Genomic DNA, 13,716 nt, shown 5'->3' with positions numbered 1-13,716 from the left:
TACACCCGCGGTGTCGTCAGCGAGCCCAGAGAGGAACCCACTCGGGAGGATGGGCGGGCTTTCACCTGGATTGACGGCCGGGGAAACCATTCCGAGTGCAAGAAGCGGGAGAATGACACCGGAAGGAGCCAATCTGCTGGCGATGCTGCTGCGGAGGGTGGGCCAGACTGGTCAGCGAGCTGCTGGTGTTGGCTGCAGGTGGGTGCGCGCTGTTCGGAGGGAGCGCTAAGGGGGGGACTAGCTCTTCGCCGGTTACGGAGAGGTGGCAGCGCTGGAGAGCGCCACATCCCGTGGTCGGGCCCCACGGCCGCGCTGTGAGAGGAGGGGAAGCCCTTTGCACCGTCCTGCCTGTCCTGCCAGAATTAGTCCTCCCTTAGAATGAACCGAGCCGTCGCAGTGCGCATACGCGGGCGGCCTGGGCATGCTCAGTGGCGACGCTGGCGACGCTGCCCTTCCGCTGGTGGGCGGGGCGAGGGGCGGAGGCGATGGCGGCGGTCGGCGACTCTGAGGCCGGCGCTGCCGGGCCGCAGGGGCGGGCATGGACGGGCACCGGCAGGGACTGGTGCGGTACTGCGCTGATGAGGTTGGGGTTGGCTGATAACCCCGGTCCTGGCAAAAAGAGCGTCATTTCCCTGTAACTTGTGGCTGCCCCCGTTTTATGCGAGACAGGGCCGCGTTTATCCCGTTGGGGATAGCGTCCGTTGGGAGCTCTTCGTGGCACCGTTATACGTTAACGGCAGGTGATTCCCCCCGTGTCTCTGGCCCCATCGTTGCCGTTAGTACATCCACGCTCCTGAAGAACCGTCCCGGCCCCTGGTAGAGCTGAGACCTGGCAGGAGCCGTAGCAGCTGGGGTGGCCTCTCTGCCTTCCCTGGACTTGCTGCTTTGTATTGACTAGAAAAGAGACAATTGTTCACACACCAGATGTGAAGTACTGCATCAGCCTAGTTTGATTCTGGCTCCTAAAGACTATGTCCAAACAAAAGCCTTTTATATCCTGTACTCTTTGTTCTGCTAAGAACTGTAATGGTTGTCAGAACTGGATTCCCGTGTGCCCTCAATTACAGGCCATCTGAAAAATCATCAAAAGGTATTAATTTTGTTTACCCTTTGGTTTTGAAGTTGGGCCATGGCTAAAAATTTAGGGTCTATTTGAAAATTTATTACCCTTCTTATTTCTCGCCTTTAGAAATATTTATGCTTTAACTGTTCTATATTGACCATGTACAAATGATCAAAAATATTAAGAATTACATTATTTCAGGTATTTCTTAGAATCTTTCTTTTTTTGTTGTTGTTGTTTAGCATTCCCAGCTCCTTGTTAATGTGAAAAAGTGCTGTTTCTACACAGGCCAGAAGAACTGTCTTTCTGCCTAAAATAAGTCTCGGTTATAATTGAGAATAGGTTGGTCTTTGCAAAATATTTTAAACACAGAAGTAACATTTGGGGAAAAAAGTGTTTCAGCAAGGAATCAGTAGTGTAATCCACTTATTTTTAAGTATGATTCCCATTTTTCTTCATGACTCAGTCAAGCAAGGGATGTCATACGTACTCCCTCATGTATTATCTAAAGAGAGACAAAGTATCTGAGAGCAGAGGAGGATTTAGCGCAGTAAAAAAAACCCTGGGAAAATGCTATTCACCAATATCAAATTGTAGCTGAGGCTTACGTTTCAAGCATTGTATTCTGCACACTTTGAAGAGGAAATAATATATTTAGTTACTGATACGTGATAATACTAATGGAATATGGATCCTACCTAGTTCCAAAAAACTCCTCAGGTTTGATTAATAGGTTTGACTTGTCCATGCTTTCTACTTAGAGAGATGTAAACATGTAGCAGTTTTTTTCACTAGTGTATTTATTGATTTTTTTTAAAAATAAGCATCAAGTGTAAGTGCAAACTGAGGTTCAAGATGCACTGTATAATATGGAATATAATTATGAATATATTCAATATAAACCCACATTTTTATTATAAGTAAAACATGCTATGATAATAAGCTATGCTAAATTATTCTACAAGTATGCTCAGTACTGCATGTATGTTTTGAAAAAACCACACATTTTAATGACATACAGAAATGACAGACTACAGAACCCAGTAAAAGCAGAAATTAAATCTTCCAGAATTTGCAGTTATTATTTTTGCTGGAATAAGAAGTACAGCATGGCATTTTAATTCCATTTTTTTTCCTGAAAATGAAAATTAACAGTTCTTGAACTTTTTTAGCTAAGAAAATAATTTCCACAGGAACTTGATGAATTTGAGAAATTTAGCTTTAGGATAAAATCCAGTCAGTTTGAGTTCTTATAAGTGATTATTTTCTTTATCTTAATGGATTCATGTGTTTGTGAGAGGATATGCAATTAAAGATCACTGCTTGCAGAGAGGGAATCTTCCACTTTTGGAATGTCTCCAGGAATCAGTGCAATTTCACTGCTTCCTACTGGTACCATGCTGGTTTTTTTTTTTCATGCTGTTTTTTTTAAATCACTTCTAAAGAGCCGAAAGCTTTAAAGTCTCTGTGTCACCTTTCCTCCTTAGAATACTGTCTCAACATGTATTATTGATAAATGCCACTTTTGTGGATTAAATGTCTCAGAATGTCACATGCATCTTTTTTGATTGTCTAAAAATGATTGACTGGATATTAATTTTCTCTGAAGTTCAGTTATTTATGAAAAAGCTGTGAGACTGAGTTGCACTGAAATTTCCAGACAGGAACCTCAATTCTGTTACTGTCTGTTTTCAATCTTAGACAGTCAATGACAGTCAAAACAATAATAAAATGTAAAAGTACAGAACTTTGTACTTAGTATTTATAATTTAATTAACATTTCAATCCACTCTTGTCTTTTTAGTCAGCAATTAGAAGTGTCACCAAATCCTTTAGATACCTTTTCTATTCATATTCATCTTGATGAATATTAAATTAGATGCTGTTAAATGAGATGTGTAGTGGGGAGTAGTATCTTTAAAAATTAACAGATTACTTCTTTCTCCCCCTTTGAATAGATAAGAAGTGAAAATAGCAAATCATCTTGATGGGTACATAGCAGACTTAATACTTATATTTAATATTAGATTTTAAAATGCTGACCTTGATCTTTTCAAAACTTACATTAACTGTACAGTTAAATTTTGTATGGAAAAAAATCTAAAACTTCTCTAGAGAAATGTATACAATTTCTTTATCTTCATTGGTCTTAATTCTTTCTTCCTCAGTACATAAAGGATGCTGTAAAATACCAGCATTTAAGTTTTCTCTTTTAAAATCCTTCTATCTAGTAAGACATATTAAACAAGGTGGGAGCAGGCTAAGTGACAAAGGTAATGTTCTCTTGAGGAACAATTTATTTCTTACAAGATATCTGCTAAGAACTATTAAGAATTAATATTCTTTTTTTTTATTGGTGAGAAAGTGCCAGACAGAGTGCTGTAGCACAGCTATATTGTGCTTTGAGATAAAGCAGATAGATTGTTTTACAATTGTTTGTAAATGGCAAAGTACCAAATAAAGGTTGAGTTCAGACTGGTTTTGCCAGCTGCATTGGTAGAGGAGAGAACATCTACACACAGAATGTTATTTGTACTGTCTGAATGCGTACATGCCTCATATAAGATTGGTGTCTGTTGTGCTGGGAACAGTCTCGGGCTTCAGTCCCATTACAAAGGTTCAGTCATGTTTACTGTCAGGCAGGCATGGCCCTAACATGCTTTTTCTGACAAAGTGCTAACTTACATATACATGGTACTTATATATGCTCAATACTTTCACAAAACAACATCCCCTAGGCTATTACAAAGTCACATATATTTGTATATATATTTTTATATTACTATTATAAAGTGATCAAAACAGTTTGGTGTAAGTCTTCCCCAGTGTCAATCTGTACCCTGTGTCCTCATCTGGGTGTTCATGCTCCATTCCTATTACATAGGCCCTTGCCCTCCCTTGTTTAATAAATTTTCCTCTGTTATTCACTTAGAATTAATTGCACATCGTATACCATTCTCAACTTCATTAGCATATTTAAACTTCTGTAACCATTTTATTTGTCAGTCGCAGCATCTAAGGCTATTTTGACTTTCAGCAAAAGTGTTTATAAATATAAGTACTTTATATGAGTATGTTCTGATCAATGTTCTGGTGAGAACTACAGTAGACCCTGCACAAAAAAAAGTTCATCTCTGCTCAAAGTTCACTCCACAGTTCTGTTTGCTCTGCTGTTTCAGATCTGGTAGAATGGATGTGAACACCATTTCTAGGAGGCATATTACAGTGGTTATGATCTTAGTGTATGCCTATTGAGATATTCTGAAAATGACTGCCCTGGATGTTTTCAGACTCCTATATAAGTTTAACAGTATGATGTGTTTACAGTCTCTTAGTGTAATATCTAGGACTCAACAAAAATCCAGGTTATGAAATTGATACTGAAAAGGGCAGCTGGACTTTCCAAAGGATAAGGATAAGTATAAACACATTTCAACTTCTTCCACATACAGAATTATAAGTACATCTAAGAAGGATTATTGATGGCACCAGCTGAAAGAAAATCTTTATAACTATGTTATGTCTTATAACTGTCTTTGGAAAGGGAAAATTAGCATTGGTAAAGTAAAAAAATTCCTCTAGAAATTTAGTGAGTGTTTTTGGCAGCTGTTTGCTTGGTATACAAGCATTAAGGTCAGGTAAACATTTTTTTTTGTAGCTTTTTACCAATAGATTAGATACTACTAATAGGAATGTGTGTATATCTCATATTTTGACTATGGGCTTATGAGACTCCTCAGTGAGGTTATCTGGCATCTGTGTCAACGAGCTCATCATGTTCTAGGCTGGTCCATCCCTCATCGTCTTGGGAAAAGGACAGTGTTAAAACAGAGGGTTATTGTGAACAGCAGAACTAATGAGGTCTGGGTCCTTATTAGTGGACTTTGTGACAGACTGTAAGAACGCTGTTACCCTCAGAGCTCCCAGGTGGTCCCTTAGTTCATCCACCGTAATGACCAAAATTACCTTACCATCCCCAACCTCCTTCTGTTCAACTGCTAGCTGCTTTGTGGCCATACATAGGCTGGCCATTTCTTGCCGCTTAACTATCAGGTGTGCAGAATGCCTTGCCCCTCAACTGGAGATCTGTACAGATAGCTTTGAGAGGTATGTATATCTTCCCAAGCATGTATTATGTGGGGTTGACCTTAATAACTTTGAAGTCTGTATCGAATTTCACTGTAATGGCCAACGTGCCACTTGTTTGATGTGACTTTCAAGCAGAAAAACAGGGCAAATGTATTAACTTTAAGGTGGTTTGGTTTTGGAGGTTGGTTTTTTTTTTTTAGAAAACCAGGGTAATAGCTAACCAGGCATTGGTCAGTATAAGATGTGTAAATGTTTAGCATGCGAGCAGAGAAGTTTTGTCAAGTGATAGGGTAGCCTGAATTTGGTCACATCAGAGAACACATGTGATCTCACTGCAGGCAATACCCAGTCACAAGTACCTGGTGGGTCAGATGATGGAAGAGAGCTTGAGTATATAGCCTTTGCCTGCCATGATAAGAAGCTGTATGGCACACAGCTGTATGTAAAGAAACAAAAGTAGGAGATCCCAACTCTAATGAACCTCTACTGGAGTTTGGTTCTTGGTAATCCACATAAAGACAGGCTTTGTAACTGGAATCCTGTGGGAGTAAATGGAGCAAATACAAGGAGGCTCGTTGCCCAGCTGTCCTGAACTCCAGACCTACGCAACGTATGTCTGCACCCCCTATGTTTTCTACCCTTTTGTCAGTAACTTGATCAAATATTTATAAATATAACTTGATTAATTCATATGGCTTTGTAGAAGAATGCATGAAATATAAATGCTAGTTGGGCTTATTTAACATACCAAGTTTTAGCTGAATTGTTAAGATATTTTGGAGGGCTCTAAAATCATCAACAGATCCAGTAAAGTGGTAAATTAGTACCAAAATTATCAAATAAAGCAGGAATTCGCTACAAGGGAGATAAGAATTGAATTTTTTAATATTTTTTTTTTTAATGGAATGGAGGGGAGGGTGAATTAGGCCAAGCCATAGCACAGTATTCATTAATATCTTCCTTAATGATGGACAAAAACATTAGAGGCACACTGCTAAAATTTGCTTTTAATAAAAAATGAGACACTGCTATTACAGATTAGGATTAGGATGCACTGGATGACCTGCAAATTGTAGTAGTGAGACACTGATGAGATCTTAACCATAATGCTGTACACCAAATCTGGTATCAGTGAAAGAAATATGGGATCAAACTGGAGTGGATGAAAACTGCAAGAAATAATAAGGAAAACAAAAATTCAGTATTATAAATGGACCTTGGAAAGTTTGACAATTGTTCATTCTAACAAAAGTTGAGAGAGGCTATCAACACTCTTGATAATTGTGAGTGAATAAATATACAAAGGAAAATCAAGTCAAATGACAATTTTGACAGAAGAACAAATATATGTAAGCATTACTAAACCGATTGTGTAATTAAAAGAAGGTTTGCAGTCTTGGCACCAATGTACTGGGATAGTCTTTCTGTGGAAATAGTGGTGGTAAAAGAAAAATTTCTGAAACATAGAATGCTTTTATGAAAGTGATTATAGGATGTCTTTGCCTAAAATAGCAGAGATGGACTTGATGACATTAGAAGTTTCTCTGTTCATTATACAAAGATGAATATTACTGAAATTGGTAATTTTACCTACAGAAAGCAAGTAGTAGGTCAGAGCTTGCTATAGAAATTGCGTGTAAAAGGAGAAATACATCTACTATCTATTATCAATTCCAGAATTTTGTGAAAAGGTTTACATTTCCTTTAGAAGAAGTATTACTTTACATGATGCCAAATAAACCTTGAAATTCTCTTACTTTTTTTTAAGTTTCATTCAAATGTGGGACACTAATTTTACTGAAACAACTCCGCTTTTGAAGATTCAGTCTTTTGAGCAACAGGCTTTTAAGTTCATAAGAAAAGGGTATTCTAGAGAATTCTGACATACAAAAAAGCTTTATGATTTATGAAAGTTGGGGTTTATGAGGCCATACACTATCAGAATAAATGGTGGTCTTGTTCTTCTGTATTTTCCTAGTTCCTCAGGCTTAGAATGGAAAGAGTGAATACGTGAGATTGTCTGGCCATGGGAAGGAGAAGATGCCTGCTCCAAGTGTGCCAGTGCTGGCAGCAAGATCAGTGGATCTCTTCTATTCCAGGAGACATGGAGGTCTATTTGTGGTTGGAGCTACCTGACTAGATAAAGTATAGCTCAGTCTGCTATGACAGTACCTCCCATGAAGAAGACTGCCTGATGGCTTAGTTTGCTCTGAATGTATCACATTATCAGATAAGCCTTTTCATGAAATTAAAAACCAAAAGCAATACTTTTCTGGTTTCTGGGTTTGGCTTGGAATTTTTTATCCCTTCTTTGTCAATTCAGGTGGGCCATTATCTGTTGCTAATTTTAATTGGAATTGTGGAAGCAGAATCCTGCAATAGAAAAACCTTGGAATGTTTCCTTAAGCTTTAAAATAGGCAAGCTTGACTCAAATTTGCAGTAAGGGCAGTTTATGCATCTGTAGCAGTATAAATAGCACTTTAAATAGGTATAAATAAAATATACTCATGTTTAAAGTTTCTATCTGTTGTCAAAGTGGTGTAGAATATTTTTAATGTAAAAAATAGTGAAGCCCAACTTACCATACAAACAGTGCACTTCAGTATAGGGATTTTCACCGGAAAAAGTTGGCTGCTGAAAGGGAGATTGTACTGTCTTAAATTTAAATCGGTTCTGAACCCAGTTAATTCACACCACTGTAAATGAAGCTCACAGCATGCAGCATAAGCTGTAAGCAAACACACAGCTTCATAGCAAGATTAGAGGTCCAAGATAAAATCAGTATCAATTGACTAAACATTCAAAGTTGCACTGTCACCAAACCGTCTCTAAATGACCCCATTTGGTAAGCCCTAGCAATCCTGTGATTAGGCCAGGCTGTCAGTGTGTGTTTGTATTCTGTTATTTTAGTCCGGAATGCCTAATGGGAATCCACTTAGAAAGTAGTCCAGTAGCCTGTGTCTCCCTTCCACTGTAAGCTGTAGAAAGACCATTGGTCTGCTTTGAGTTTGGGGGTTTGTAGTATACAGGTCAGCCTTTTGGAATCTAAAAATATGTAACAAAGTTTTCCTTTTCCATCTTCATTTTACATCAAATTGTAAGAGTTTGGGTTTTTTGAGGGTAAGCCTAGGACTAGTCTTTCTCTTAAATGACCATTAAAAATTTTAACACACTCCTTGGTGTGCTTCCTGTGGACTTGATTGAAAAAATTCCTACAGGTGGGTACTATTTGTAGAGTTGTTCTTTGATACATGTCAGATATTTTACTTTTCAAAGTATGCTATGTGTATATATTTTGCAAAGTAGAAGTATTATTATCAAATTCAGTGTAAAAGTCACTTACAACACAAATTTAGAACTGTGCATAGGACTTACAAACCAAATTCAATGCTGGGAATTTTTTTGTTTGTTTTATGGTACATTGTTTTATTTATTTTTTCAATAGCAAGACTGTAGAATCAATTATTTTTCCATTTCAGTTTCAGGAATAGATTGAAGAAACCATGGCCAATCAACGGGATTACATTAGCAGACCTATTTGCAATGGAATTTCTGTACCTGAAAATAAAATCAATTCCTTAGTGGCTGAAGGTCATGGACAACAAATTCTAAAAGTACTACAGAAGTTCAGAGAACAAAATATATTTTTTGACTTTAAAATTCTTGTGAAAGATGAAATAATTCCTTGTCATCGTTGTGTACTGGCAGCGTGCAGTGATTTTTTCAGGTAAACCTAATTTTGGCATGAGTTTGCAGGAAATGGATTGTAAGTTCTCTGGGAGGGAGAGAAGGAATATAATTACAAAAATTAAAAAATAAGTCATCACAACTTACATATGTCTGCAGAGTTTTGAGCAAAGTTTTCAAACATCATATTAAGGATAGCAAAAAAACCAAAACAAAACCAAAACTACAGTGTTAGATGCATAACCATACCCCAAATACATCTGTTTGTATTTCCAAAGTGACATGAGGACTCTATGATTGAGATTCAGACAGCAGTCTGTACTCTGAAATACAAATGTCAAACCGTAAGTGCATGGTTCTGCTGTTAGGTAGAATTGACACAAGTTGTGTATCTTTAAGACTTATCTGTTGCCTATATCTGTACTTGAAGGTCTGCAAGGATAGTGTTTGACTTTGCATGGGACGGTCTATGTACTGTGACACATTTATATTGTGAAACATAGAAGGTTGATTACAAATACATCTTGCATTGAGCAATTGCGGATAAATTGTACATGGTTTTGGAATGGGGCTGGATTTTGTTTCTCTAAGATGAGTGGTCAGTATAGTAGAGTTTGTCTTCAGAGGTATTTAAACAGCTTATTTTTTTGTAAACTACAGTTTTCAGCCTTTCAGCATGAAGTGGATCTGTAATCTTCCTTCTGATGCTTAAAGCTATGCATTCTGAAGGGACAGACAGATCATTCGCATACAGGATATTAATTTATGAAGAACCTTGCTAACTTTTTTATTAGTAAGGCTCAAACTTGCAATTCCACATTGAAAGTCTGTTTCCAAATACACTCTTTACTAAAACACAAAGCTAAGATGCTCTAAAATGAAAAAATGGGCTTCTGGAAATGAATTAATGAGCTTGATTCAGTTGCCCATACGTAGGCGAGAAGTGTGATTTTCAAATGGCCTGGAGCATCCTATGGTTTATGGGAGTCTGTCATATATGACAGAGGACATAGACTAGATGTATTCTTAGGACTACTGAAAAAAGAAGAAATGCAGGTGAAATAAGCTATTTCTCCACTGTAGCAGCACATTTGTTTTTTCTCTAACACACAGAACTACTTGCATTTCAAATGTTTACTGCTTGACAGCACAGAGATGCTCTGGTAGAAAGGAATATTAGGATGAAATAGCTTCCAGTGGTAATTTTTAGAACTGAAGTTAAGCACATGGTAACGTGTGGCCTTTTCACTACCTACAGGCTCTGCAGGTTAAAATTTGCCAGGAGAGACCTCTCCCTGCATGTAACAGTTGGTAACAGCAGCCATCAAATTCATAAGCTGTCCTGGAATGCAAGGCCTATTTATTACCTTCAGGGAAGAAAAAGTACTTAGGTCCACTAGATAAATTTTAGAATGAAACACCTTTTGTCTTCCTTGGCCTTTGGACTTCTCTTAGTTTTGGTTTCATTGTGTAAACCCAAGATTCAGCAACATTTTGCTCCCTACTTGTTAGCTTTTAGAAGCAAAGCCTTTGCCTAGATTGCTCTCTTCTACTAGTATTGTTCAGTTGCTATTTTACTCTGTAATTTAGAGATTTGTATCATAGCTCTTGGGTTAATGAGGAAAGGATTCTAAGGATTGTCATTTAGTATGCAAAAAGGTCTTTGGGACGTAAGTGTCTTACTGTAATTTTATGTTCTTGTTCAGGAGGTCAGACAAGTTCCTGCTCTACCTGATGTTCATTTCCCAAAGAGTATGCTATGCACAGTGATCTTTTTTTTTCTCTTTGGCTTCATAAAAGTATGGGATTTTAAAAATCACATACTATACAGATACTAATTGTATAACTGAACTATGATATAATACTCTTTTTTAATAGGAACTATCTATGATATATTAATAATCCAGATTACATACTTAGTATTTGATGATTCATCTAAATCTTTCTCCACTATCATCTTTTGTCAAATTCAGAAGCCGTTGCTATCACAGCCTGATGCTTAGGCTCTGGGAGGGTAGGGCAAGTGATGTGCAGCACTATTCTGTTGCCAGCATTTATTGGCTTGAAAAACTTTATTTTATCTTGCCATGTTAGATTGTGTGAAATAGTTAAATGTTATTACATATTTAGTAATAAAGTAGTCAAAGTTGTAATAAAATTTGCACAAATCCACTGATCAATAGTTTGTTCCATGATTTCAACCATGGTCTTTGTATTCAGTCACAATCTACTTTCTGCACAAGTTTGTCATGCAATCCTATGTCAAAACCTCATTTTTTTCTGACATCTGCCTGTACTCATACATCTATCTGTCAACTCTAAAGCAAGAATTAAGTTTCCTCATGTTTTTTTCTCCTCTTTCACCTCTCACCTACTTTTATTACTGAGGAATGCACCCATCATCCATCCTGCCATTTGCTCAGCCTGCAATTTTTTGCTTAATTTTCTGTATTCATCCACAGTGCATGACCTAAATCACGGGGCTTTTTACTATATATTTTTTAAATCAGCCTTTCTTTCTCAGGCTGTTGAAACTGATGCTGCCTCGAACAATTTCACATTTTCTCTTACATTGAGAGCTGCAGACTTCATCCCGCTCTGTGAAAATCCATACAAAACACAGGTGCTGCTGTAATTTTTATGAGCCATCACTTTGAATATGTTCTTATCACCACTCCTTTTTTCTTCAACCATATCAAGCAAATGCATTGTTCTTACTTATGAGAACCTCCACATTTTAGACCTATACAGCCTGCCCACCTTATTATACGCCCCTGATTGTCTCCTTCCTCTCACATCAGTGTTCTCTGCTGTTTGCTAGATCTTTAATTTGTGTGTATATCTTCTATATTTTATTCACAGAGCCATGTTTGAAGTTAATATGAAAGAACGAGATGATGGCAATGTTACTATTAGTAATCTATCACCCAAGGCAGTGAAAGCTTTTCTTGATTATGCTTACACAGGAAAAACAGAGATAACAAATGATAATGTGGAAATGCTCTTCCAACTGTCGTCATTTCTTCAAGTTTCACTCCTTTCCAAAGCTTGCAGTGACTTTCTAATAAAAAGTATTGATCTTGTGAATTGCTTACAGTTGCTTTCTCTATCAGAAAGTTATGGTTCCGTCCGCTTATTTGATCATGCGCTAGATTTTGTACAGCACCACTTCTCCTTGCTGCTCAGATCAAGTGATTTTTTGGAGATTAATTTTGAGATATTACAAAAATGTCTTGAGGCTGACGAACTAAATGTCCCTGAGGAAGAATCAGTGTTGAAAGCTGTCCTTCAGTGGACTAAACACAACTTAGAAACACGACAGAAATATCTGCCAAATTTGATTAAAAAAGTGAGACTACACCAGTTACCTGAAAAGACTTTGCAGGACTTTCTACATTCTGAAGAACACTTACTTAAGAGTGCTAATTGCTCAGTAATAATCAATGATGCAATTAAAAGTGTGCAAAACTTTAGTGGACTGTTTCCAGATGCACGTCCTTCAACAACAGAAAAATATATATTTGTTCATAAAACTGATGAAGATGGAGAAAACAGACATACATTCTGCTACAACATCAAAACAGATAAATGGAAAGAACTACCACACACGCACATGATTGATCTTCCAGGGTCAAGTTTATCTAGCTATGGAGAAAAAATATTTCTAACTGGAGGATGCAAAGGGAATTGTTATAGGACTGTCAGGCTTCATATTGCTGAACCATTTCATGATGCCACTGACCAAACCTGGTGCTACTGTCCAGTCAGCAATGAATTCTCCATAGTGTCAGCTATGAAAAAACCAAGGACAATGCACACATCTGTTGTAACCTTAAATCAGCTGTTTGTAATAGGTGGAAAGACCAGAGGAGCTCAAGAAACCCGAAGTCTTTTGGATGTAGAATCCTATAATCCTCTTTCCAAAGACTGGAAATCTATAAGCCAATTGCCAAGAGGTATCTACTATCCAGAAGCAAGTGCATGTCAGAATATAATTTACGTCCTTGGCTCAGAAGTAGAGATTACTGATGCCTTTAATCCATCTCTTGACTGTTTCTTTAAGTATAATGCTATGACTGATCAGTGGTCTGAGCTTGTAGCAGAATTTGGGCAATTTTTCCATGCAACTCTAATCAAAGCTGTTCCAGTGAACTGTACATTGTACATATGTGATCTCTCCACCTACAAGGTCTACAGCTTTTGCCCAGAAACCTGTGTTTGGAAAGGGGAAGGATCTTTTGAATGTGCTGGCTTTAATGCAGGAGCAGTTGGGACAGAAGACAAAATTTATATATTAGGTGGTGATTATGCTCCAGAAGAAATCACAGATGAAGTTCAAGTCTACCACAGTAGTAGGTCTGAGTGGGAAGAAGTTTCACCAATGCCAAGAGCCTTAACTGAGTTTTACTGTCAGGTCATTCAGTTTAATAAATATAGGGACCCCTGGTCATCTGTACTGACAATTTGCTCTGGAGAATTTTGAAATTCCTGATTCAAAAGAATCTGTTTAAATGCACAAGTTTTAGAACGGATTTTTAGGTATTAATTTACAGATGGAAAAATATGTACTGTTTTGTTTAAATCTTCAGTTTAAATTGTATGCTATAGAATTGCTTTTGGAAGAGCCCATTAAATTGTCATTTATGCTAGTCATTATATAGAAAGTATTACTTAATTTTATATGCAAGTCTTCTCTGTAATTATCTGAATAATTTGCAAAATGATACTGCTTTTCAAGAAAGCATAGTCATGAGGAATTCATTGTGTAATATGTGCCATTATTTCTGTAATATTCACAGTTGTCCCAGTAGACAAATTGCTGAGTGAGAAAACTGACTGTGATACTGTTTTCCCTATGTAACTGAAGTTTAAAAGA

The 13,716-nt window shown here is 37.4% G+C and overlaps 2 protein-coding genes across 4 annotated transcripts in view; one reads left to right on the top strand and one right to left on the bottom strand.

Moving 5' to 3' along the window:
- AASDHPPT (aminoadipate-semialdehyde dehydrogenase-phosphopantetheinyl transferase) overlaps window positions 1–287 on the bottom strand; it is a 41,194-nt gene extending 40,907 nt beyond the window's left edge. Inside the window, exon 1 of the mRNA XM_009276958.1 lies at window positions 66–287. Coding sequence (XP_009275233.1) covers window positions 66–287 — 222 coding nt within the window. The remainder of the gene's footprint in view (window positions 1–65) is intronic.
- On the top strand, window positions 138–13,700 carry KBTBD3 (kelch repeat and BTB domain containing 3). Of its 3 annotated transcripts, XM_009276949.2 has the most exons (4): window positions 139–198; window positions 7,131–7,475; window positions 8,633–8,880; window positions 11,703–13,700. In XM_009276949.2, exons 3-4 carry the CDS (start codon window positions 8,657–8,659, stop codon window positions 13,321–13,323), a joined length of 1,845 nt encoding a protein of 614 aa, XP_009275224.1. In that variant the 5' UTR covers window positions 139–198; window positions 7,131–7,475; window positions 8,633–8,656; the 3' UTR covers window positions 13,324–13,700. The 3 variants fall into 3 exon arrangements, with proteins under 3 accessions (XP_009275225.1, XP_009275224.1, XP_009275226.1); XM_009276950.2 differs by lacking the exon at window positions 7,131–7,475 and having other exon boundaries at window positions 138–198; XM_009276951.2 differs by lacking the exons at window positions 139–198; window positions 7,131–7,475 and adding an exon at window positions 958–1,090.
- Window positions 13,701–13,716: the final 16 nt, after the last annotated feature.

This window comes from Aptenodytes forsteri, unplaced genomic scaffold (genome assembly GCF_000699145.1).
Source record: "Aptenodytes forsteri isolate BGI_AS27 unplaced genomic scaffold, ASM69914v1 Scaffold354, whole genome shotgun sequence".
Classification (NCBI taxonomy): Eukaryota; Metazoa; Chordata; class Aves; order Sphenisciformes; family Spheniscidae; genus Aptenodytes; species Aptenodytes forsteri.
Note: the sequence above shows the minus strand (reverse complement) of the source record. Positions and strands in the feature narration are given on the sequence as shown.